At 33.3% G+C, this 26590-nt stretch overlaps 2 protein-coding genes across 2 annotated transcripts; both read right to left on the minus strand.

Moving 5' to 3' along the window:
* Nucleotides 1–717: 717 nt before the first annotated feature.
* LOC115989524 (protein translation factor SUI1 homolog) lies at nucleotides 718–6563 on the minus strand. Its single transcript, XM_031113225.1, has 5 exons — nucleotides 6314–6563; nucleotides 1750–1858; nucleotides 1168–1370; nucleotides 1012–1065; nucleotides 718–931 (listed from the first exon to the last, which is right to left on the minus strand). The coding sequence occupies exons 2-5, from the start codon at nucleotides 1784–1786 to the stop codon at nucleotides 887–889; spliced, it is 339 nt and encodes a 112-aa protein (XP_030969085.1). The 5' UTR covers nucleotides 1787–1858; nucleotides 6314–6563; the 3' UTR covers nucleotides 718–886.
* Nucleotides 6564–12391: 5828 nt separating this feature from the next.
* LOC115989525 (polyubiquitin 3) lies at nucleotides 12392–14131 on the minus strand. The gene is made up of 2 exons (XM_031113226.1): nucleotides 14028–14131; nucleotides 12392–13485 (listed from the first exon to the last, which is right to left on the minus strand). The coding sequence occupies exon 2, from the start codon at nucleotides 13483–13485 to the stop codon at nucleotides 12565–12567; it is 921 nt and encodes a 306-aa protein (XP_030969086.1). The 5' UTR covers nucleotides 14028–14131; the 3' UTR covers nucleotides 12392–12564.
* Between the last annotated feature and the right edge of the window lie 12459 nt (nucleotides 14132–26590).

The following is a 26590-nucleotide window of genomic DNA, read 5'->3' on the forward strand; positions in this document are numbered from 1 at the left end:
TTAAAGTCCTACAACCACTTAGCAATTACTGGATGTCTAAAAACTTCAGAAAATTACCTAATCTTGAGTGCTATGCAGGATGAGGATCCATTTTTAGTCTTTGGGTAGAAGATTATCTAAAGGAACTTTTAATTTGTAATAATCTATTATATTTTTCTTGGCAAGGTTTGAATGAAGGATTTATTCATTTCCTCGCCACCTCACCCTCATACCATATTATATTCAAAACAGTTGAAACTGCAAAACATTCTTCTTACAAATAGAGCACTGTTTACGAGTTTCCTAAGTACAAGTATATACATATTTTATCAATGTAGGTTGTATAACCGTTGTGAAACATCATTTTATTGCATTATGCTAATAGATTACGTAGTAGGAGTTAGCATAATGAATCTGTAGAAAACACAGAGTAAAAGAAGGGTACATTTTTTTCAAATCTTAATTGAAAATCATTGCCATGAGCATTGGTGCTTTTGAAATTTTCTCCTCTGCTATACATATCAAATGCTTTCAATGCACAAGGAGTCAATTTTTGCGTCCGAAAGCAATCCACGGACGTGACATCCTTGAACAAGCTAGGAGTCGTACCGTACGATTACTAGTTTGTTAGGTTCTTAGTTTTCTTAATGTAGACAACGTTTTCCATGCGTACCAAATAATGTTCTTTGGATAACAATTAACAATTAGGTCACTGCAATGGGATATAATACTCGCACATAGACGAAGATAGTATTTTATTAATGCTTGAGAATATTAGTTTGACAGAAATTGAAAATACATTATAGACACTATACTCGAGTCCTAGAGCCATATAAATTGTATGATCTCTTATATGAAACAGCAGTTGCAAACATTTAAGTATATCTGCTACTGCTGAGAGTGCTGCTTAAAAACCATGAATCTTGACATGTTCCTTCTTCGCAATGCCAGCCTATTGGCCAAACCCCAATGTCGATGGTTTAGAATTCAGAAATCAATAGAGAGCAACAAATTGAAACATTAAGAAGTTACCTGAACTAGAAAGGTAGAAACATTCTTTCGTTGATCACCTTGAAGTTGAATGACCTGTGCACATCAAGAATTTTATTCAATTTGAACATTTGAACGCTCACTATCAGTGAGAAAGCTAGGAGTCTATTATAGTAGCACATAATGTAATATAAGCACCTGGCCCAGCTCTGGATCCTGGACAACAGTACCATTGCAGCAAAATTCTTTCTTAAGGTCCTTGAGTATTTTACTATAGCTGAATTCCTTCTTCAAGCCCTGGACAGTGGTCAAGCGTTTCCTACCATTACGCTGCTGTATACGCACATGAACGTACCCCTTTGCCCCGGCAGAGTCCTTATCATTAGCCTCTGCAAATGGATCTGCCCACCAAATCACACAGGATGCACACAAAAGCAAACAACAAAAGTCAGCATGTGCTGTTCCCATTGTCATCTAATTACTTAAATTATGGCATGTCTTCTGCAACAAATGCTTACACCGTGGATATATTATATTCCAATCCAGGTTACAAAGTAATCCGGTTTTAAGATCATTATTATTTTTGGATTTTCTGTTTTTCAAAACCTTGACTACCTTGTTGAGGATCAATAGGTAACCCCAAAATTTTGAGACTAAAGGCTTGGTGGTTGTTATTTTTCAAAACACAGCACTTAACAGGAAACAACATAGAGAAGAAAACTTATGCAGGACACAGGTGCATTTATGAACACAACTTAATAGAGGATCGAAAAAACATACCGAAGGCACTAGGTATTTGGATGTCGAGTTCAGACATGAAACTTGGTATAGGAGATTGAAGAGATCCAACACAGGTTCTTTCTCCCCTTCTAAACACAGATGCTCACAGCTGAATCCAAGTTAAAAGTCCCATCAGTCCCAAAACACTAACATGGTTTGTAACACAAGTTTTGAAATTAACACCATATCTTAAGGGAGATTGAAGGGGAGCAAAAAGAGTTGGACCACATTTACTATTTTCTTTTGTTCCTTTTACCTCCATTTCTATACAATCTTAAAGTAATTTACCCCTTTAAATTTTAAATGGTAACTTTGAAAGCTTATGACTTTTTTCATTCAAGTAAATCGTATCAAGACACTAACTTCTACTTTGCCCTATATTCTCTCAAATGCTCCCATCAACTTTAGTGAAAGGGAAGAAAAGGACAAATCCCCCCACCCACACACACAAAAAAAAAGGGATCATTATGCTGTTCTGCCTTCGACTTGTTTTAATCATCAACCAACAACCACTCTTTGAATAATAATATTCACATCTCCAACCACAGATTTGTACTTCTTGTTTTGCTCTTAAATACTGTTATTGCCAATTCTTCGTAAAAATCCTAAATCTGATCAGAGTATTTTAGTTTTTAGTTTTTTTTTAATTTTTTTTGGTAAGGATGGTCAGTGTGCATCACTTTATCACAATATAATGGTTGCTAAAGAAGTATCTTTAAAAAATAATAGACAGATCACACAATATAATGTTCTCAAATTCAAAATTTTTAGACCTAGAAACAATTTAAAATAGCCAAAGCAGAAGAGTTCAAGGGAAATTCTGGATGGAAACATTGAACACAAGAAGATAAAAAGGCTTGTCCAAGGAAGTGATAAAATGCCAATGGCACTAACTAGTGTAATAATCCTTGAACATAATTCACTCTTCATGCTCCCATGAATTTTTCTTTTCAATTATTTGTTTTAATGAGTAATTTTGACTTCAAGAGGAGGTGGAGAAAGAGATTCAATTATTCAAACTAGAAACCTATGCTTCATGCATGGCCAATTATGATGCTCTTAAACTAAACAAGTAACGGCAGAAAATAAATTTCTAGCTTATGTGAATATAGTATATATTGAGTATATCTTCAATTCAAATTGACAACATGAATTTCCATAGAAACCAAGTGCAGCTGCATTTCTCAAATTTACAAAACGATTTATTTATATGACACAGGCAGTAGGCATGTGTCCAGGGAAGGTATACACAGATATTGAATTGTCCATATAACATAGTTATCATTTCAGTAACAAAACAATAATCTAATTTTACATGTTTTTTCCCCATTCACACTGTATGACTAATGAGATCCAAATATTAATAGACAAAAAAAGGGTGCCTAAATTTTCCAGTGGGTCTACTCACATGCATGCACCTGACAAGGTTTCTATCTCATGTGTGCAGAAAGTTCCTTCCCACTACGAAATGAATTATGTTAGTCAGGATTACTTTTGCTTTGGTCTTAAGACACAGTAAGATTGGAACTTAAGGCAGCCACCCCATTATGATTGTGCTTTATTAGGTCAAGATATCAATGGATTTTTTTTTTGGTAGGTCAGACCAGATTTGATCTCAAGTCTCTTGAGTTGTATTTAATACTCCATTAAATGACGATTACTCATCATTTTCAACAATATAAGGTCAACTGGTTCACAAATAACACTCATCCACCTTGGATTTGTGTGTGGGTGTCAGTGAATTGATAACAAAGGTGTTTAATTTTTTTCTTTTCCTTTCAAACTATTTGCATTTCGGCTATAATTATCTATTTAATATTACTTAACATATGTCCTTAGATTAAGCGTATAATTATAATAGTACAGACAATCACCACAAATGACAATCATCAGTAGTTTGGGGGAATCAAACCCAAAAAGTTTGGTCACATGGGATTCTACGACCTGTGTTTTAAACAAGAAGCATTCATAAAATCATGAAAAGCATCGCTAATCAATTTACTCTTCGAAGAAGAAAAAAAAAAAAAACAAAACAAATCCTTAGTACTTGCTCACAATTACAAAAGTCCCTATCTCAAAAGATTTTTTTTTTTTTTTTTTGCTAATATTAAGACACGGCAAGATTGAAACCTATGGCCGCCACTATATTATGATTGCTCTTTCCTAGGTTAAGATATCAATGGATTTCTTTTTTATGTAGACCAAATTCGATCTCAAATCTCTTAAGTTGTATTTAATACTCCATTAAATGATGATTACTTATCTTTTGTACAAAAATATAAAGTCAATTGGTATAGAAATAACACTCAACCACCTTGGATTTGTGTGTACGAGTCAATGAATTGATAACAAAGGTGTTTTACTTTTTTTCTTTTCCTTTCAAACTATTTGCATTTTGGCTATAATTATCTATTTAATAATCCTTAATGTATGTCCTTAGGTTAAGCCTATAATTATAATAGTACAACCAATCACCACAAATGACAATCATCAGTAGTTTGGGGGAATTAAACCCAAAAAGTTTGGTCACATGGGATTCTACGACCTATGTTTTAAACAAGAAGCATTCATAAAATCATGAAAAGCATCGCTAATCAATTCACTCTTTTGAAAAAAAAAAAAAAAAAAAAAAAAAAAAAAAAAAAAAAAAACAAAAACAAAATAAAACAAATCCTTAGTACTTGCTCACAATTACAAAAGTCCCTATCTCAAAAGTTTTTTTTTTTTGCTAATATTAAGACATGGTAAGATTGAAACCTCAATGAATTTTTTTTATGTAGACCAAATTCGACATCAAATCTCTTAAGTTGTATTTAATACTCCATTAAATGATGATCACTTATCTTTTTTACAAAAATATAAAGTCAATTGGGATAGAAATAACACTCAACCACCTTGGATTTGTGTGTACAAGTCAATGAATTGATAACAAAGGTGTTTTACTTTTTTCTTTTCCTTTCAAACTATTTGCATTTCGGCTATAATTATCTATTTAATATTCCTTAACGTATGTCCTTAGGTTAAGCGTATAATTATAATAGTACAGACAATCACCACAAATGACAATCATCAGTAGTTTGGGGGAATCAAACCCAAAAAGTTTGGTCACATGGGATTCTACGACCTGTGTTTTAAACAAGAAGCATTCATAAAATCATGAAAAGCATCGCTAATCAATTCACTCTTCTGGAAGGAAAAAAAAAAAAAAAAAAAAACAAAACAAAACAAATCCTTAGTACTTGCTCACAATTACAAAAGTCCCTATCTCAAAAGATTTTTTTTTTTTTTTTTTTGCTAATATTAAGACATGGTAAGATTGAAACCTATGACCGCCACTATATTATGATTGCTCTTTACTAGGTTAAGATATCAATGGATTTCTTTTTTATGTAGACCAAATTCGATCTCAAATCTCTTAAGTTGTATTTAATACTCCATTAAATGATGGTTACTTATCTTTTTTACAAAAATATAAAGTCAATTGGTATAGAAATAATACTCAACCACCTTGGATTTGTGTGTGCGAGTCAATGAATTGATAACAAAGGTGTTTTACTTTTTTCTTTTCCTTTCAAACTATTTGCATTTTGGCTATAATTATCTATTTAATATTCCTTAACATATGTCCTTAGGTTAAGCCTATAATTGTAATAGATACAGACAATCACCACAAATGGCAAGCATCTGTAGTTTGGGGGAATCAAACCCAAAAAGTTTGGTCACATGGGATTCTATGACCTATTTATTAAACAAAAAGCATTCATAAAATCACAAAAATCATTGCTAATCGACTCACTCTTCTGTAAAAAAAAGAATCCTTAGTACTTGCTCAACAATTACAAAAGTCCCTATCTCAAAAGATTTTTTTTTTGGCTAATATTAAGACACAGTAAGATTGAAACCTATGGTGGCCACCATATTATGATTGCTCTTTACTAGGTCAAGATATCAATGAATTTCTTTTTTATGTAGGCTAGATTAGATCTCAAATCTTTTAAGCTGTATTTAATACTCCATTAAATGATGATTAAATATCTTTTAAAATATATATAAATAAAGTCAATTGGTTTAGAAATAACACTCAACCACCTTGGATTTGTGTGTATGTGTCAATGAATTGATAACAAAGGGTTTTTTTTTTTTTGTCTTTTAAACAATATACATTACGGCTATAATTAACTATTTAATATTCCTTAGCATATATCTTTAGGTTAACCCTAGACAATCACCACATATGACAAGCATCTGCAATTTGGGGGAATCAAACCAAAAACCTATTAACTTTATCATATTATACAAGAAGCATTCATAAAATCACAAAAAGCATTGCTCAACAATTACAAAATTCCTTATCTCAAAAGCCTTGTAGCTTAATAGTATTGTCTAGTTCTTATTATGTGAAGAATCTGCATTTGAATTCCCTCTCCCACTTTTTGATAGCAAAAAGGTATTTAATACAAACATGAGATGACAATGACAATGACTAGATCATGTAACATAATTCTAATGAAACAATAATTGAAATTAACAACAAACAACTAGTCCAAAAAAGAGAGAAAAGTACCTGATTCTAAATGAAGCTGTGAGAGAGAGAGATAGCTGAGAGAATTGGATAAGTTAAGGAAGGTGGTGGTGTGAGTTGGATCCTTATATAAAATAAACGATAAAATGACAAAATAGTTTTGGCCACGTCTTTGCTTTCATGTGGACAAGCATTCTTGACCATTAAAGTTTCAAATTCCAGCCTAACCAAACATTTGATTTCTTCTTCGAAATACATTTCCCATTAAACGTATGGATTAAAACTGTTGGTATTCTTTGACTGTTTCGGTGGACGGTATTCATAGTTTGCCAAAAAAACCTTGAAGAAATGAGATAAAAAAGGGCATTCATGTTTTTCTGTTTCTCTCTCTATTTTTCTGTTGAAACTCTCTCAAAAAAATGTTTTTCTGTTTCTTTTTTCCCCTAGTAAAATGGGTTAATTATAGATTAAAACTCCTTTAAATTTTGAACACTCTTGGATTTCTTGAAAACTCTGGATCGATTTGGCAATAGGCTGTCAACGAAGTTAGAAAATTTGATATCACACCCAACTTTTTACCCAGCCAACCAGCCAACCAATAACCCTAGCCCCTTAGGAAGAAAATACGTGCATGCCACGTAAGCTTTGTTCAACATCTTAAATGCATAGGCTGTCAATGCACGGCTCTTCTTTTTTTAATTTTTGTTTTTTTTTCATTCTCAACAATGAATTGTCAAATGACCCATGGTTCTTCCCCACTTGTTTAGCTCACTGGTGGATGGAATCGTACACATACAGGTGTATGGTAGTGTAAAGTTGAGTTGGAGAATTTATCAAGAAAATGTTGCATGACAAGGGCGAGGAGAAACAAAACTTGAAAAAAATAGAAAAGACACCCCTAAATACCAGCAACGACCAAAGAGTTGATCCCTAGCGTCTTGCTTTTTGAATCATAAAGCTTGCTACTCAAAAACCTTAAAAATGGTAGTATAAAAGGAGATTATTACAACATTGGCATTGGGGGCTCTAAAACTCCCAATTTGCCATTTTAAAACTTCAAACTATAAAAATTAAACTTCAACCAGATGGTTATACTAATATAAAATTGCAACTTAGCTAAAGTAAACTCTTAACATTCACATCCAAGTTTGTATCAAAGTTGTTATTTTACTGTGTAAAAACCTACTTTATCTATCATACCAACCTATTTTACAATATATCCAACATCCCACTTATAATTATAATATACAACTCATTAAAATAATATAGCTACATAATAAAATAATTTAAAAATAGAGGACAGAGAGTGGACTCAAAAAATAGGGAAGAGAGAGAATATTTTCACAATAAAAAATTCTTTACAGCTTGGTTGTAAAAAATTTTGGATATACACACTTGGATAAAGTAGGTTTTTTATGCATTGGGGTTGTAGAATAGCCATTGGGGGGTTTGACAGCCCCCAATGCTAATGCTCATTAGCATCCAAGAGTATCTAAAGATAATACCCATTTTATCCTTAAAAAACTATTTTTATCTACTTTACACTACCATTTTACAACTTACACTATGTCCAATTTCTTATTTTTCACATCACAACCAATACTATTCATTTATCTATTCTCTCTCTCTCTCTCTCTCTCTCTCTCTCATAGTGTCTCTCTTTGCTACTAGCAACCATACTAGCAATTAGTTTACAAACCAAGCATCACCACCACGGCACCCAAATCTACAAACCGAAACCAACCCCACTAATCACCAAAACACTAAAATTAAACAACCACCAACCACCAACCACCAAACCAACTCTACTCTTGAAATACTGTACCGCCACCACCATAAAACACCAAACTAAGCACTAAAAACAAAAAAACTAACAACCGAAACTCAAAGCAACTACCAAAATTAAGCATAGAAAACATTGAAACCAAGCCCAGCACCACCAATTCAAACCCTACCACTGATTCAGCCACTAATTCAAAACTAACCAACTGATTCAATCTAGAACCCCCATTTAAACCCAAAACCACTGACTCAAACCCATCGAACAATCAGAAAAAAAAAAAAAAAAAAAAAAAAAAAAAAAAAAAAAAAACCCAGTTGCCGCCACCATGCACCTTTTGTCCTCAAAGCTACTGCCACCTTCTACTAAGAGAGAGCAATATTTTGGTTTGGTCAAGGAAGGAGAGAGAGAGAGAGAGAGAGAGAGAGAGAGAGAGAGAGAGAGAGAGAGAGAGAGAGAGAGAGAGAGAGAGAGAGAGAGATAAAATATATGAGTTTTATGTTTAGATAGAGTGAACATTGATTTCTATAAGTAAGAAATCGCTATAGCAAAATTGTAAAAAATTTTAGGTTTAGACACTCGAGTAAAGATGGGTTTTAGTGTTTTTGGGTTCTAAAATAACAACTTGGAAGTTTTACAAACCCAATGCTAATGCTCTTACTAATAAGATTTTACTATAGCAAATGTCTATTTCCTTTTTAACGGTTTTTTAAATTTTATCATCTCTCTCTCTCTCTCAAACCTCACCACCGGTGTGGGTTGTTTTGCATAGAGATCAGCATAGGTCTTTTTGCAGATCACGTGGGTTGTGATGTTGAGATTGGTGTGTTACGGTGGCGTGGTAGTGGTAGAGATCGGTTGGAGGTATTAGATTGGCGGTTCATGGGTGTTGGTTTGGTGTAGGTTGTGCGTGCGTGGATCGTGGATTGTGGTGCAATAATGGTGGTGTGGGTCATACAATGGTAGCATGGGTCTTGAGATTGGTTTATTAGCATTGGTTTAGGGTGAGTTTGGTTCAATTTTTTATAAAAGTGTATAATGAAAAAGTGGTGTTTTCAAAAAGTGCATAATGAAAAAGTGCATTTTCAAAAAGCTGAGTATTTAGTAAAATCTGTTAAAAAGTTCTTTTTGAAAAAACTGAGTGTTTGGCTAGCACTTATAAAAGTGGCAGTTTGAGGGATAAATTACCAAAAATGACAATGTATATATAAGAGCATCTCCAGCAGGTTAGACAAATTTTTGTACTGTTTAGACAATCAACAATAACATTGCTCTTTTGCTTACCCACTTTTTTAATTTTTATTTTGTAATCAAATTTATTATTTTTTAATATTTATTTTTTATTTTTCTATTCATTCTCAACAATTATATTTTTCAACAAAAAGTGTTACATCCACAATATTTTTTGCAATATTTTCACAAGAATCATAACAAAATCTTATATGGAAAATTGTTACTAGTTCTAATTTGAAACTCACCAATATTAGCTAATTACTTAAAATTTATTGTGAAAATATTGTGGTAATATTTTTAAATTGTGATTTCTAATTCTTTGCCTTTCTTTCATCCCTATGTTTCCTTTTTTTTTTTTTTTTTTTCTCTTGCATTTTGTCCACCACACACGTATACCATTGTCCATTAGTACATCCTCTCTTTTTTCTTTTTCTTTACTTCCACTTTCCAGAAGCTCCCTCATTCTTTCTTTTTTTTTCTTCCTTTACTTCCACTTGATTCCAGAAGCTCTCCGGCTCTCTCATTTTCTTCTCTCTCTTTTTTTTTTTTTTTTTTTTTTTTTTCCTACTTGATTCCATAAATTCTCTAGCTCTCTCTGTGATATTTGATTCCATAATCTTGCTTGCATTTTGGTGTCATTATCTTCAAAGTTCAAACACGCATGGAGAGAGGAGAAATCGTCTTTGCTCCACCACACCGCCACCGCTGCTCCTCCTCCTCACTGCGGAGTGCATGCAACCAGAGATCAAATCGGCTTCTTTTTTCTTTTCTTGATCATTTATTGTTGTTTTTTTTTTTTTTTTTTTTTTTTTTTTTTTTTTTTTTTTTTTTGTTCTTGATCTGCTGTTGTTGTTGTTTTGATTTTAGATTTTTTGTTGTTGTTAAATCATAACTTAGTTTTTTAGTATTTAAACTAACGATTTTTTTAAATACCCGGATGATAATAATCTTAGTAACCATAAGTAGCAAACAAGGAGGATGAGTGAATAGCATTTGGAGAAGCTTTTTAATTGCAAAAACCAAGTAGAGATTTTCGGGTTGAGTTTAATTTTAATAAGGATTTGAATGGGTTTTACATACTCCAATTAAAATGGTCACATCATATTTTCAATATTAACGGATAACACTTTCCATAGACAATCTTTTGAGAAAAATTAAAATCCCATACCCTTGGATCTGAATAACCACGAATTTCAACTAGCTAGGCCGCCAAAATCCGTCAGAGATACTATCGAAGTCTGAAAGAGCAGCCAACAGATATGTATTACTCAAGGTTTTGTTTGCTGGTTGGAAAAAGACTTACAAGAATAAAAATTAGAAGAATGATAATGCTACAAATTTTTTTTTACAAACTGTTAGCGTAGTGAGTAATTATTGATAAATAAAAAAATAATGTCAATAGCAGATGATGAGATGAAAACCAATAAGAATTTTTGCCACATCAATTATTTGTAAAAATGTTATAAAACAATTTATGGATATAACATTACTTTAAAAACTTGAAGGTAGAAACCGAAAAACCCATATTCTCCCATTGTCGCCTCTGACTCTTTGATTCTTTTCCAAATCCCAAGCGCCATTTTGGAGAAAATAAAATTTATCAAGTGTTTTTTCATTTGCTTCAGTTTGCCTTCGTCCTTACCCTCTCGAAAGTCGAATCTTCAATACTACTAGCCCAAGCTAATTATGTAGAGACATTATCCCCCCCAAAAACAAAGTATAGACAGGAAAATAAAGGTGAAGGATGAAAGAGAGCCGTTGTTGGTGATGGGCCTTGAGAAGATAAACCATAGTTATTGGTCTGGTCCAAGAGAAAGAGCGGATAGGTATTGATTGTATGGCAGGCTCTATACTCTATAGCTTAGTTTGTGACTGGCTGGAAAGGCACGCTGGGTTTAGAGTGTATGCACTCTCAAGTAATTGTAATTCAACTTAGCAATTAATTACATTCAGCATAGATTATCAACAACTACAACAGAAGCCTTGGAAGTAAAACGGGTAATTGAAGCTAACAAAGTGTGATGTAGAAGGAGACGTACCTTTGTGTTTGAAGCAATTAACTTGGGATTTGGTCCTCAGTGGTGAATGATTTTGGATTCTAGTTTTAGATGGAGGACAAGTTTGAGAACAAACTGGCTCGTGACTTAAGACAGTTGGACCTAGAGTTCCTACCTAGTGCTGTAGTGCACTGTGCATGTATATGATGGGATCTATCTCCATATTTTTTGTGCTATGTCAGCTAATATAATTTTGATGTATGATGGGGCGTCATCTCAATATATTGTGGTGTATATATACATGCTTTGGCATCATTTTGTCGGTGTTCAAGGAAAGTTCATTTTAATTAGTTGAGAAAAAATTTATAATCCTAATAATCTAGAATAATAAAGAGAATAATGACAGGACCACACACCCTATCAATCAGTTTCAATCACTCTAATATGCTCAATCTTCTTAATTTTTTTTTCTTTTTTATATGAGTAAAAGAGAAGGAAAAGCTCAATCTTCTTAATTTTTTTTTCTTTTTTATGAGTAAAAGAGAAGGAAAAGAGGGCGACAATTGTAACTCATAAGCATGACCATAAAAGCATCCTACTAAAAAATGTTAAATTGAATTATAACTAAAAAATGTTAAATTGAGTTATAACTATGGTGATCTAAATTGAGTTATAACTAAAAAATGTTAAATTGAGTTATAACTATGGAAATCTGAGATCTGAGGTGACCAGAAACTTCATCCTAACACTAGCACCTCAAGAGAAAATAATCAAGAGCTCCTCGGCAGAAGTACACAAATTCCTCCCCAGGTACTCACCGAGCTCGAACTAAGGACCACAAATCTGATTTGCGCATCCCAACCACCAGGCCACCCCACTCGGACTAAGGACCACAAATCTGATTTGCGGATCTCAACCACCAGGCCACCCCACTCGGGCAATTAGCACCATCTACTCTATCAAACTACCTAGTCTCAACTATTGTTCTAGGAGTTCTAAGAAAAATCAATTGAGTTTCTTCTATAACAATTATGCCTGGGTTTGAAAAACCAAAGCACCTAAACATGGCACAATTCAAACACACAATATTCATAGCACAGATATATACTTACAAACATAGCAACATCATCAAATTTATTTAAAGGCCACATCAGGGCCATAGACATAAGAATAAAATTATAAAAGAGTTTTAGATGTTTCCACCATTAAAGCAGAAACAATTAAACAGAACCATAAATCATAAAACAACAATTTTCAATCATAAAGCAGGGTTTTTTCACTCCTCAGAAAGCACCACCACGGAGACGGAGGACAAGGTGAAGGGTGGACTCCTTCTGGATGTTGTAGTCAGCAAGAGTGCGGCCGTCCTCCAGCTGCTTTCCTGCAAAGATCAACCTCTGCTGGTCTGGTGGGATCCCCTCCTTGTCCTGGATCTTCGCCTTCACGTTGTCGATGGTATCCGAACTCTCCACCTCCAAAGTAATGGTCTTTCCGGTGAGGGTCTTAACGAAGATCTGCATACCACCACGGAGACGGAGGACAAGGTGAAGTGTTGACTCCTTCTGGATGTTATAGTCGGCAAGGGTGCGCCCGTCCTCGAGCTGCTTCCCGGCGAAGATCAACCTCTGCTGGTCCGGTGGGATGCCCTCCTTGTCCTGGATTTTAGCCTTCACGTTGTCGATGGTGTCGGAGCTCTCGACCTCCAAGGTGATGGTTTTGCCAGTGAGGGTCTTGACGAAGATCTGCATGCCACCGCGGAGACGGAGGACGAGGTGGAGGGTGGACTCCTTCTGGATGTTGTAGTCGGCGAGGGTGCGGCCGTCCTCGAGCTGCTTTCCGGCGAAGATGAGCCTCTGCTGGTCCGGTGGGATGCCTTCCTTGTCCTGGATCTTGGCCTTGACGTTGTCGATGGTGTCGGAGCTCTCGACCTCGAGGGTGATGGTCTTTCCCGTCAAGGTCTTGACGAAGATCTGCATGCCACCGCGGAGACGGAGGACGAGATGGAGGGTGCTTTCCTTCTGGATGTTGTAGTCGGCGAGGGTGCGGCCGTCCTCCAGTTGCTTTCCGGCGAAGATCAGCCTTTGCTGGTCTGGGGGGATTCCTTCCTTGTCTTGGATCTTGGCCTTGACGTTGTCGATGGTGTCTGAGCTCTCGACCTCGAGAGTGATGGTCTTGCCGGTCAGGGTTTTCACGAAGATTTGCATCTATCAAAAACAAACGCCGTTTAAGATTTCATGAATTTCCATATAAAATTTTCCAGATTCAACAGATCAGATCAGATAAATCAAAACCAATAAATAGATACAAATATAGATTTTTTTTTTTTTGGTTTCATTTTCCATACAGATCTTACGAAATAATAAATCTTTCATTGTATTGAAAAAATAAATTTGATATAAATCCTCCACTATAATCAATTTTTTTTAGTACAGATCTGACCAAATCAATTGGATTTGAGCAAAAAATAGCACAAATTTCAATATGACTTTTTCCAGATATGATAGATCTATAATCTGTCTATGCTTTTCACCTGCTTTATTATGGCTTAAGCTAAAGTACACTAATATAAATAATCAGATTCCACGAATTTCCGTATAAATCACAGAGATCTATAATTCCTTTGATGATTATTTAGGTTTGGATTTCCCAAATACTATAGATATTTACTATGCTATGCTTCAAATCAAGAAGAGAAATCAAAAAAGAGGACTGGAATAATAAATAAAAGAAAGAAAAAGAAAGATACCTTGAGAGAGTTTTGATTTTTTGCTTCACAAAAATGAAAATGTATTGAATCTGAACGATGAAACAATGAAGGAGTTGGGCTTGCTTTATAGGAATAAAGTTGAAGAGTTGGACACGGAAATTGAGGGACCCGTGACTAAGAGGTTGAATTAGGTGATGACACGTGTCCAGTATGAGGTGTTGGGCACTGGTGTACACGGCAAGTTGGAATCCGATGATTTCGAGGCAATTCATTTATTTGTTTGTTTAACGACGTCAATGATTGTAACGTATTGGTGGGTTTTAGCGGTAGTTGACGGCGGTAATGACGGAGTTAAGACCGTGGAGAATTGGATTTTGGACAGCGTTACTTATAGGGCACAGTCGATTAAAATCTCTACACCAAGCACGCCCGCCCTTAGTTTTTGTTTGTTTGACGGAGTTATCTATGAGGTACAATGAAGTCTCTCTCTTTCTTTCTTTTCTTTTTCTCTTCTTTTTTTTTTTTTAGGTACAGAGAAGTCAGTGTCAATGGGCCGGCAAGGTTTGTATTGTATTTGTATATTTTGCAAGTGGGTTTTGTTTATTTCTCGTGGGCTCCACTAGGAGTTGTTGGGGAGCTATAAAGATTCCTAGGTCATCCAACCACTCGTCAAGACTTCTTTTATTATTTATTTATTTTTATATTAGAGATAATATAGAATTTCTACTATAAACATTTTTGTTGAAATGTAGAAATTTTATGTTTTTTTTGTTTGTTTGTTTGTTTTAAGAAGAAATTAGATTGGTTGAGCTAATTAAAATTCACAAATTATTTTTATTATTTATTTGAATGAGGTGAGGAGGAGAAAGAATGGGGTTATGGACACAATATTTTTAACAACAAAATTTAAGCCACAAGTAAAAAATTAATATTAATGACAGATCCAAATAAAAAACGATAATAATTTTCTACCAAAATGTTACTATGAAAGTATTGTGTTCATAGCACTACTCGCGGTGAAATTATTATGTCCTCAAATCACAGACATAATTATTTTTCAAGAAGGGAAGGGAATAGAGAGAAGTCAATAATATCTGTACTCACCAAATTTTAAGTTTAAAAATCATCAATCGAAATAGTTTTCACAAATTTATTTTGTATTGATGAATAAGTAGTTATAATTCTCTATAGGGAAAATTACATCTTACTCGCTTGTAGTTTAATCTAAATTTAAATTATTTATTTGAAATTTGACATTTTACCTACTTGAGGTTAGCTCAGTTAGAATTTTGTAACCCACATTCATTAAAAATAGGGCTAAATATGTAATTTTGATCCACTTTTATGTCTCTCCCTTCCCACATAAATATATATATATATATACACACACACACACACAAAAGCAAGATAAACAAGATAAAAAAAAAAAAAAGAAAGGGTTTCAATTCCTACCTACACCAAAAATCAATTGCTATCTTGGTTTGATGATAAAAATTTATCATCAGAAGTGAACGCCATTAGTTGAAACTCTATAAAAAATAAAAAATAAAAAAAATTGTTTTGTAAAAATTAATATTTTTCCATAATTGGAATTTTAAATCTAACAGATGGGAATCAATGAGTGAAGTTTCAACCTGTTTAAATTTTAAAAAAGTTATGCTAATTCTCCAATTGACTCACATTTAAAATAGAATGGGAAATAAAAAAAATAGCTCACGCCATAAGAAGTCAAGGATGGACGGCAGACTGTGTAGACGAGCCTTTAGACCACAGTGAACACATGAGTAGTAGGCAGATTTTGGATATACATAGAAGTGAAGCACACGCAAAGCTCAGACATCACCAGCCTATACTCAACCAATACAAGACGTGATGAGGTCATGGGTCAGAGGTAAGAGGGCATGGTTTGGTGATGGGAAGAGGGGAAAACCTATTCTGAGGTTCCCGCTTTGGCTCTTTTAGGGGAAATGTTCTGCTGGGATGACATACCGCCCAAAAGAAGCAAGGATGAGTTGGAACTACTAGGTGCATGCCATGAGGGATAAAGAAAGAGAGCACCACCGTAATAGGTAAGAGGGTCACGGCAGACAAACAAAACAAAACAGCCTTCTTTGTCTAGTAATGGGAAGTGGCACAACCAACACAGGTAAGTGATGATGGCTGAATGACTAATGAACTAGTAGTGGTCGGCAAGGATACCCATACCAAACAAAGGTAGTTAAATGATAAAATAGTAAAAACCAGCCACGGCAGGCACTATAAAAAGGGCCCTTGTCATGTACAGCAAAAGGATCACGATCACGGTAATAGTAATATCTAGGAGAAAATCACAACATAGGAGAAAACACTAAGAAAGGAAGAGGGAAAAAACAAACGGAAAAAAAAAAAAAAAAAAAATAGAGAACTTAGAATGGTAGGCATGCACCAATAGGTTGGTCTCCTCTCTCTCTTTAAAGCCTTGCTCTCTATCAAAGACAAAGGATCCTCATTGGACATAAACCATTCAGGCCCATTCCCTCAAAGTAATTAATTTCTTTTTGGGGAGATTATTCACATTGAGGAAGTGATTTTCCCTTCTTGGTTTCAGCTTCGTAGCATTACCTAGCATGGCAAACTGATCTTTTTCTCTTTTGATCCAATAAGCCCATTATTATTATTATTTCCCCATTTATTTATGTTTTTTTTATTTTTTTATTTTATGTACGGGGTGCTTCTTGTCACTCCATTTTATTCATTTTGTCTAGTATTTCTTATGTCATGTTTATTATATTTGTCTACCATAACTTCCCCGTAGCAACTCTGTCTGTCATGGGTATGTGATCAAAATCTAGCAAATGGGGCGTAGTTTGTGCACAAGTCAGACCAAGGCAGATTGCAATTGGACCGGTCCCCAACTCCCTTATCCAGAAAACTTGGGCCTAGTACAGTAGGAGGCAACTTAGGCCAATATTACAAAAAAGGCCCACTACACTATTACTGTTGTATTTGTTACTGCACATGTCGTAAAGCTTAATTGTTTTTACTTAAATGAAGTCACATGCTTGTCACGTGAGGCTACTTGCACAGCTGTCACACTGTGATTAGTCTTAGTTGTTAATTTGGTTAGTTAGTTTGTTTAATATTGTAACTACTTACTCTTGGTGTTCTGTTATTTGGGTAATAAACATGATTGTAATTAGTTTTCTAATTAGTGAGAATAATACAGATATTTCTCCAAATCTATTTCTCTCTCAATTTTTGTTAAAGAGAGAAAAAATATAACGAAGAGAAAGTTATAAAGAATGAGAGAATGACTGAAAGAGAAGAAAAAAGAGTTAAAAAGAAAAAGTTGTTGGCAAGTGTACAATATACAACTTGAGATTTAAAGCATGGATACGTAGCAAGTTAGCTAAAAGTGGATCAAAAAGAAAAGTAATTAAAGTAAGTTCTTCTCCCAAGATAGAGAGAAAATTTTTGGTGAATTGCTATTAAAGCCCTAAGAAAATATATTTATACTTAGATGTTTGGAATATTTCAAATTTTACTATATAAGTTTTATAAATTAATATAACATCAATCAAATAAAAATTAATTCTCATTGTCATTTAATATGTGCTAAAGTAATATAAACCACATTCATTATTATATTAATTTTAAATTTTAAATTTTTTTAGTAAAATTTGTAATAGTTTTAACATTTTTCTTATATCTAATATAATAAATATTCAGAGAGAGAGAGAGAGAGAGAGAGTAAAGTTATAGAGAATGAGTGGAAGAGAAGAAATGAGAGTTTTAAAAAAGAAGAATCTGTTTATTACACACACTTTATTACATACACTTGAAAAAAAAATTAAAAATATGAATGCAAGTTATGTTTTCAAAGTAAAAATTGTGATCTCAAGTCACAATTTTAGTTGATGTGTGTGTAACAACATATGTGTAACATCTTTTATCTTTTTAAAGAAGAAGAAGAATTTGTTGGCCAGCGTACGATGTAAAGCAACTTGAGATTTTGGTAAGAAAATATATTCATATAGTGATGTTTGGAATATTACAAAATTTACTACATATATCTTATTTGTTGTCTCATCAATCAAATAAAAATTAACTCAAACGTTCATTTAATAAAAGTTAAAGTGGTACTAGTTACATTCATTATCATATTAATTATTTAGTTTTTTATAGTAAAATTTGTAATGACTTTAACATTTTCTAAAATTGAGCACAATAAATATTCATAGTTCAACCAAGAAAAGTAAATATTATAAAGGTGAAAAGATAAGATTTATCCTGGAGAGAGAGAGAGAGAGAGAGAGAGAGAGAGAGAGAGAGAGAGAGAATGAGCGGAAGAGAAGAACTAAGTGTTTAAAAAAAGAAGAATCTGTTTATTACACACACTTTGTTACATACACTTGAAAAGGAAATTGAAACTATGACTTCAAGTTATGATTTCAAAGAAAAATTATGATTTTAAGTCACGGTTTTAGTTGATGTGTGTGTAACAACATATGTGTAATATCTTTTATCTTTAAAAAAAAATAAGAAGAATCTGTTGGAAAGCATACGACGTAAAGCAACTTGAGATTTTGGTAAGAAAATATATTCATATTTAGATGTTTGGAATATTACAAAATTTACTACATATATCTTATATATAGCTGTCTCATCAATCAAATAAAAATTAGTTCAAATGTTCATTTAATAAAAGTTGAAGTGATACTAGTTACATTCATTATCATATTAATTTTAAAGTTTTTTATAGTAAAATTTGTAATGACTTTAACATTTTCTAAAGTTTAGAACAATAAATATTCATTCACTCTTCAACCAAGAAAAGTAAGTATTATAAAGTTGATAAGATAAGATTTAAAGTAAGTATATAAAGGTGATAATATGAGATTTATCTTGGAGAGAGAGAGAGAGATTAAAGTAATAATGAATGAGAGAATTAGTGGAAGAGAAGAAATGAGAGTTTTAAAAAAAGAAGAATCTATTTATTACACACTTTTTTACATACACTTGAAAAAGAAATTGAAACTATGACTTTAAGTTATGATTTCAAAGTAAAAATTGTAATTTCAAGTCACAGTTTTAGTTAATTTGTGTGTAACAATATATGTGTAACATCTTTTATCTTATAAAAGAAGAAGAAGAATCAGTTGGCAAGCGTATGACGTAAAGCAACTTGAGATTTTGGTAAGAAAATATATTCATATTTAGATGTTTGGAATATTACAAATTTTACTACATAAATCTTATATATTGCTGTCTCACCAATCAAATAAAAATTAATTCAAACATTTATTTGATAAAAGTTGAAGTGATACTAGTTATATTCATTATCATATTAATTTTTAAGGTTTTTATAGTAAAATTTGTAATGATTTTAACATTTTCTAAAATTGAGCACAATAAATATTCATTAACTCTTCAACCAAGAAAAGTAAGTATTATAAAGGTGATAAGATAAGATTTAAAGTAAGTATTATAAAGGTGATAAGATAAGATTTATCTTGGAGAGAGAGAGAGAGAGAGTAAAGTAATAATGAATGAGAGAATGAGTGGAAGAGAAGAAAATAGAGTTTTAACAAAGAGTATTATTTATTACACATACTTTGTGACACACACAATTACACACTCGAAAAAGGAATTAAAACGGTGACTTCATGTCATGATTTTAAAGTAAGTCACAATTTCAATTGCTTTTTCACGTGTATGAAACAACATATGTGTAACCCGTTTTTATCTTTTAAAAGGCGGGCGTATGGTGTATGGTAACTTGAGATTTTGGTAATAACATATATTTATATTTAGATGTTTGGAATATTACAAATTTGGCGAAAAATACATTTTAGTCTCTACATTTTCAGCCGATTTCCATTTTAGTCCCTACATTTTATTTTTACCGCTTTTAGTCCCTATCCTAAAAAACGCTTCCCGTTTTGGTCCCTGTCATTACTCATTTAACAGAAATATCCTACGTGGCAAACGGCCCAATAGTAAACGCTGACGTGTCTATTAAAAAAATATTTGCATTTTTAAAAATGCCACATCAGCAATTTAATTTTTAAAAAAAGCCACGTCAGATAAAAATAATATCAAAATTTCTAACCTAATTATTTTTTAAAAAAAGAAAAGAAATTAGTTAAATTAATATTTTTTCCTTTTTTTGGAAGAACATGAAGAACTCAAACTATGTGTTCTTCATTTTTCTTCCCCAACTAAGCTTGCCAAGAAAATTAAAAATTAAAAATTTACTTTTCTTTTCTTGCATTTTCTTAGCAACCAAAGCCATAAAATCACTCAGATTTACAAAATAAAAAGATATGCCCATAAAAATTTACAAAACACAAACATTCAACAAGATTTTCTTATGCTTTGAAGCCAAACACAAAAAACACAGAACTCAAATCCAGATTTTTGGCCTCCATGCACAACCAAACCCAGCAAAGCCTGAATAAGATCTTTAGAGAAAGCGTACACTTGATTCCACTTTGGATTTGAAATTTTCTCCAAATAAGTAGTCGATTTGGATTCAGACAACATACACCACAAACCCAAAAATCAACATACACCACAAACCTAGATCAACAAAAGTCACAACCCACAAACCCACCATCGGAATACATATTTCCACCATGATCTACACCACTGAGCTGAGAGATAGAGAGATGAAAGAGAGAGACTTACTGATCTAGGATAGAGAGACAACGATCTGCGAGTTAGAGAGAGTTTGAGCTATTTAGGTCTGAGTTTAAGAGAATCGTGAGAGAGAGTGTAGGTCGTTCATAGAAAGAAAAAAAGAGAACCACCGCCGGTTGTGGTGGTGGCGGTAGTGGCGATGGGTAGAGGAGGCCGGCCATGGAGTTTGAAAGAGTTGTGAGAGTTTTGGAAGAGAGAGGAAGGTTTGAGATTTAGAAGTGAGGGGAACCGGTTTGATAAGGTAGTGTTGGGGTTTGAAGGTTTTCTTTTGAGTGTGAGAAAATTTTTTGGGTTTGTGAATGAGAATTTTTTGGGTTTGGATGCCAAGAAAATACATGGAAAAAAAAAAAAAAAAAAGGAAGACAAAGAAAAGGGAAGAAAATAAGGATTAATTTGCTAAGAATATGAGTCAATCTTTTGGGGAAGAACACAAAGAACATGATGATGTTCTTCCAAAAATGAAGAACAAATAGTTCTGAGTTCTTTCATGTTCTTCCAAAAAAAAGGAAAAAAAATTAATTTAACTAATTTCTTTTCTTTTTTAAAAAAATAATTAGGTTAGAAATTTTTATATTATTTTTATTTGATGTGGCTTTTTAAAAAAATTAAATTGCTAACGTGGCATTTTTAAAAATGTAAATATTTTAAAAAAATATTATTTTAATAGACACGTCAACATTTACTGTTGAACCATTTGCCACGTAGGATATTTCTGTTAAATGAGTAATGGTAGGGACTAAAACGGAAAGTGTTTTTCAGGATAGAGACTAAAAGCGGTAAAAATAAAATATAGGGACTAAAATGAGAATCGCCTGAAAATGTAGAAACTAAAATGTGCTTTTCGCCTACAAATTTTACTACATAAATTTTATATATTGGTGTATCATCAATTAAATAAAAATTAATTCAAACATTCATTCAATATGGGTTCAACTGATACTAATTACACTCATTGTCATATTAATTTTTAAGTTTTTTATGGTAAAATTTTCAATAATTTTAGGATTTTCTTAAATTGAGTAAATAAATATTCATTTACTTTTTTTTTAATAGTGTGGTTAGAATATCTATGAATTGCAGATGTGGCATATCGAACATCTTCCTTTACCTCCACCCCTTCAAGTACTTTACTAGGGAATAACCACCACGCCAAAATTATTCGTGACAAATATTCATTTACTCTTCAACCAAGAAAAGTAAGTACTATAAAGGAGATGTGATAGTATTCCTCTTCCTCTTTGGGGTGGGGTGGTTGTTGGCAGGTATACAATGCACAGTTCTCGAAATTTTATGTAAGAAATAATATTTAGATACTTGAGATATTATAAAATTTACTGTATAAATTTTGTAAAATGGAGTGTTATGAATCATATAAAAATTAAAGTGATACTCATCCCATTCACTGTCACATTATTTTTTTAAGGTTTTTTTATTTTTATTTTTTTTTAAATATTAAAATTTGTAATCTTTTAGCATTTTTCTTACCACTGGTAAAATAAAATATTCATATACACTTTTCTGGCACATCTTTGAAGAACCGATGTCTATCTTCTTTTTTTTTGATAAGCAACGTACAGATGCCTATCTCCCTCGCACTTCAGCTTGCTAATTTAAGAGTGTAGGGCTTCTACAAGTATCCATTCATATATTTTGTGTATTAGGAGTGTACTGGGAGGCCATAACAAAATGGTGCTTGAGAATGTCAGTTATTGTGTGGGTGAAGAATCTTGTCGAACAATATGGGGTATTGTAGTATATGTCCTTATGATAACGCTCCTAACAGCCTTAATTTCTAACAGTCTTCGGTTCATGGAGGCGTCGTAGCCGCAGTTTGAAGCTCAAATATTCGATATGGCATCTTATCTTCTGTTTACGTACCTGATAAATTAAACCATGGGCCTGATGAAGTCGTCAGGATGCGGTTATGAATTTTTTGCAGTCTGGGAGATGTTTTTGGTTATTTTCCATGGTAGCGCTAATTGTATCTCCGCCTACAGCCTTGAAGACAGTGAGAATCGGAAGATATAAAACTTGCAACTTTTGGTTCTATATTTTTGGGTGGCCTTGCAGCTACTTATGTCTTGTCCTGCTAATAGTTTATTGGTACTGCTTTCTGTCCTCTTTGTTTTTCTTTGTTTAGAACAGTAGCAAGAAGTAAAGCTTTGACCATGGCTAGCAGATCATACGGTTTGCTGAGAAACACCAAACTGATTGCAGACTTCATGGAAGATGAGAGCAATGAAGATGAAGCGAATCCTACTTGCATGAAAGGCTAAAAGTACTTGGTGAAAGAGAAAAAGAAGGCAAAGGTAAAAGTTGCACCACGCTACCAAATGCGGTTGGAAACTACAGATCTGAAGTCGTTACTCGTTATCATTGATATGATCTGGCAATGCAATGGGAGACTCTTAAGCTCCGCTAGAGATCCAGACGGACGACTCAAGGATATTTGCCTTTCATATGCATTGTATGGAAAGATCCCAGCTGAAGACATGGAAGTTTGAGATGGGCTACCTTCCAAAGAAGTTGATGATCATGTGAGAGCATTCTGAGTTATTGAGGTAGAGCTCGCATTTCTTTATGATCTCTTCTACATAACATATCCCATCTTCTTTGCCAATGTACTTCAATGGTTAAGAAATCTTGAGCTCGTTATAGTTATAATTAGTTGTTGGACAGTGCTAGATTGCTTAATATTTTGCAAGCAGTAGTAAATTGCTAAATATTTTGGGCAAAGATGATATTTGGCCATTTTGGCCCTAATCTAAGTATATAACTTTGCTGATCTTCTCACGGCTATAATTACAGTCACTATGTTTTTAACGGAAGTTGTGCAATTTTTTTGTTATTAACTACTCCGATTGGGCTAACGTACAATGGTTTTGCTATTATGTTAAAAAACCCTCTCTGTAGAATAATAAATGCTTAGAGATGATCATACAAAATATGTGCCGTAGGAAAGGATCAAAACTAGCATGGGATAGAAAACTTGGTATACTCCCTTCTTGAATCTCTTAATCATAACCCTACCGTATTGCTCCACAATTATTTGACCTATATATATATATATATATTAGTATTAATAGCCAATATTGACAAAAATCTAATTAGATTTTAAATTGGAATTCAATTAGAGTCTAATTTTGTATCATATGTTTTATTTAATCTAAACATTTAAATTTTTGTGCCAAGCGAGTTAATTCAATGTAGAAACGAGGGCTCCAATATAAATAAACCTTGGTTATATATATAATCAAAGCTTAAAGAAAATTTGATTAAAATCAAAATTAGATTTTGTCTTTGTTATCTTTCCATACAAATTAAATTGTTTAGATTTTTGTTGTTATTTTTTTTTTGAATAAGCATATTTTTTATATTGCTTCTATTTAGATATTTTATATATGAAAATCTTAAACGTAACAAACTATAATTGAGTTAAATGATTCCATGTACCTATTCCCATTCAATTTATGAGATACTATTGAACCAATTTATTCTTTTGTTTTTCATTGTATTTAATTAGTAGAATTTCATAGATAGTGATAGTGAATTGATATTGAATATGTAGTGTCCATTAGTGATTTTCAAAATTATATACATAACAACAGTATAATGAGAAACTCGACATAACCAATATTATTAAAATTGTAAGAAAAAATCATTTTAATACCTCCAAATATCTTGGTCGACTAATGTTCTATATATTTAATAACCCAAACTAACATTAATAGCATCACTACAATTCATCATTCTTGTGCATAAGCACGAGTTACATACTAGTACAGAGTAAAAGTAAAAAACAAAGTGCTCACACCATATTGCTGGTGGAAGTGAAGAAAACAATTATAGATTCACTAAAGACCAGCTGCCAGCGATTGACAAATGGGGTAGATTCTCTGCAGCAAAATGGAGTTGAGAGTGAACTATCTTAGGCATGAAAACTTGAGACACAAACGCATGTTATCATGGCCAAGCATATAGCCACCAGTCTTTGCAAGCTCGATTTATCATCATGTCAACCAACGAGGGGAAAAAAATGACTTCATTGTGGCAACTAAGTTGTCTAAATACTGTGCCTATTTGGTTACTTGTAGTAGGAAACATTAAAAATGCCACTACAATTTAGTACCAGAATAGCAGTTGTATTTCACACATTTGGTTATGTTTGTTTATACTTTATTCATAAACATAAACATGTTTTTGATCATGACTTTTGAGTAGAGTTTTTTGTATACCTTCGCCCAAGAACCACATACCCTCTCCCAGCGTGTGTGTGTGTGGCATCCAATTGTATTTTATTATTGGCTCGATGCCATAGAATAATACTTTGATTAATATGATATGAGTGATGATTGGAAACTAAGGGTTTGTTTGGAATGGAGGTAGACTCCCTGCATCTCCCTCCACCAATGAGGATTGTAGATTCAATAATATTCTTCCATAGAGGTGACATATCATGTTAGCGGATTGGTTTTTGTCGTGTTGAGGTAAGTGTATTTCGACCAACACATATAAATAAACATAATCAATTGAAATCAATCTATTAATTTGGACTATTTAATTAAATGCTACCACAGTGTGAAATCTACGTGGTCAGTTATTGGAAGTGTTCAGCGAATAGAGATCAATAAACTAAGAAATAATAATATCATGCTCAATGATAAGAGCTTTAGCAAAACCAGGTAGGTTGATTTTAACAGTATTGCTCACTCCGATAATAGTTGCCACCATTAGGATTATAAATATTTTAGCAATTACCAACCTTTGGCTGAAAAGGTAAATGAATTATGACTCTCGGTATTTGCCACGCATAAAGAACAACGGAAGTGCAATTGTGGTATAAAGAAGTTGAGAAAATATGTATTTTTAATCATTATCTAGAATCAACCACTACAAAAAAAAGGTTCTATGGCCACGTTTTTAAAACGCGGCTATATGTCAAAAAAACGTGACTATAGCCTATAGCCACGTTTTTTTAGGCCGCGCTTTCTAATGTGGCCTATAACCTGTGACTATAGGACTGACGGGCCTATGGCCGCACTTTTTTAAACGCGGCCCAAGACCATGGCCTATAGCCCCGTTTAAAACGCGGCCTAAGGTTGTGGTCTTAGGCCGCGTTTTAAACGCGGCCTATGGTTGTGGTCTTGGGCCACGTTTTAAACGTGGCTATAGCTTTTACCTTAGGCCACGTTTTAAATGTGGCCATAGGTCCTGGTCTTGGGCCGCATTTGAAAAGTGCGGCCATAAGACCCTTGTTGACAACTATAGGTGAAAGCTATAGCGGCGTTTAAAACGTGGCTATAGGTTACAACTATAGCTGTAGGACATATTTTAGCCGCGTTTAAAAACGCGGCTATATCCCTTTTTTCTTTTCTTTTTTCCTAGCCCAGATGGCTTAAGAAGGACCTCCACACCTGAGTACAATCACCATAAACCAGGCCCTCCTTATACAGTTTTGATCTTGCAAAGATAAAATGCAAGAGAGAAGGGCAATTAACTCACAATGCACTTTAGATAAAATTTGTGCTGAGGACTATAAAATACAATTGCTAATTATGACTAACAATATAATACACCTAAATCATACTAAAAGAAATGCAACAAAAGCGCACACATTATTATTATCATTAGTAAAGAATATTATCTCTCACCAACTTTGGACAAGTGTGTGCCAGCCAACAAATTAATTGTTGAAGGAAATCTTAACATCTATCAACTTGTACAAGTCATTAAAAATTCCAAGTGAAAAAACTATCAACATCTATAATTTAGTTTACTCTCCATGGAATAGTTAATCCAGAATCCAACTGCATATCTAAAATTGGAGTAACTAAACTCCACGTGCCTAAAACTTGTGTCACAGTGAGAATGAATCATTTTGTTGGACAAACAATGGACTATACCATTGTTCAAAAGGAAAT

This window comes from Quercus lobata, chromosome 5 (assembly GCF_001633185.2).
Source record: "Quercus lobata isolate SW786 chromosome 5, ValleyOak3.0 Primary Assembly, whole genome shotgun sequence".
NCBI classification, from domain to species: domain Eukaryota; kingdom Viridiplantae; phylum Streptophyta; class Magnoliopsida; order Fagales; family Fagaceae; genus Quercus; species Quercus lobata.

What these genes read in the sequence shown, in the direction of transcription:
- LOC115989524 (XM_031113225.1), bottom strand. Translation starts at nt 1,786, where the DNA reads ATGTCTGAACTCGACATCCAAATACCTAGTGCCTTCG. An exon ending in AGGATCCAGAGCTGGGCCAG is followed by an intron (nt 1,066 to 1,167) that starts GTGCTTATATTA and finishes TGATGTGCACAG; the next exon opens with GTCATTCAACTTCAAGGTGA. An exon ending in TTTCTACCTTTCTAGTTCAG is followed by an intron (nt 932 to 1,011) that starts GTAACTTCTTAA and finishes TTTGGCCAATAG; the next exon opens with GCTGGCATTGCGAAGAAGGA.
- LOC115989525 (XM_031113226.1), bottom strand. Translation starts at nt 13,485, where the DNA reads ATGCAAATCTTCGTGAAAACCCTGACCGGCAAGACCATCACTCTCGAG.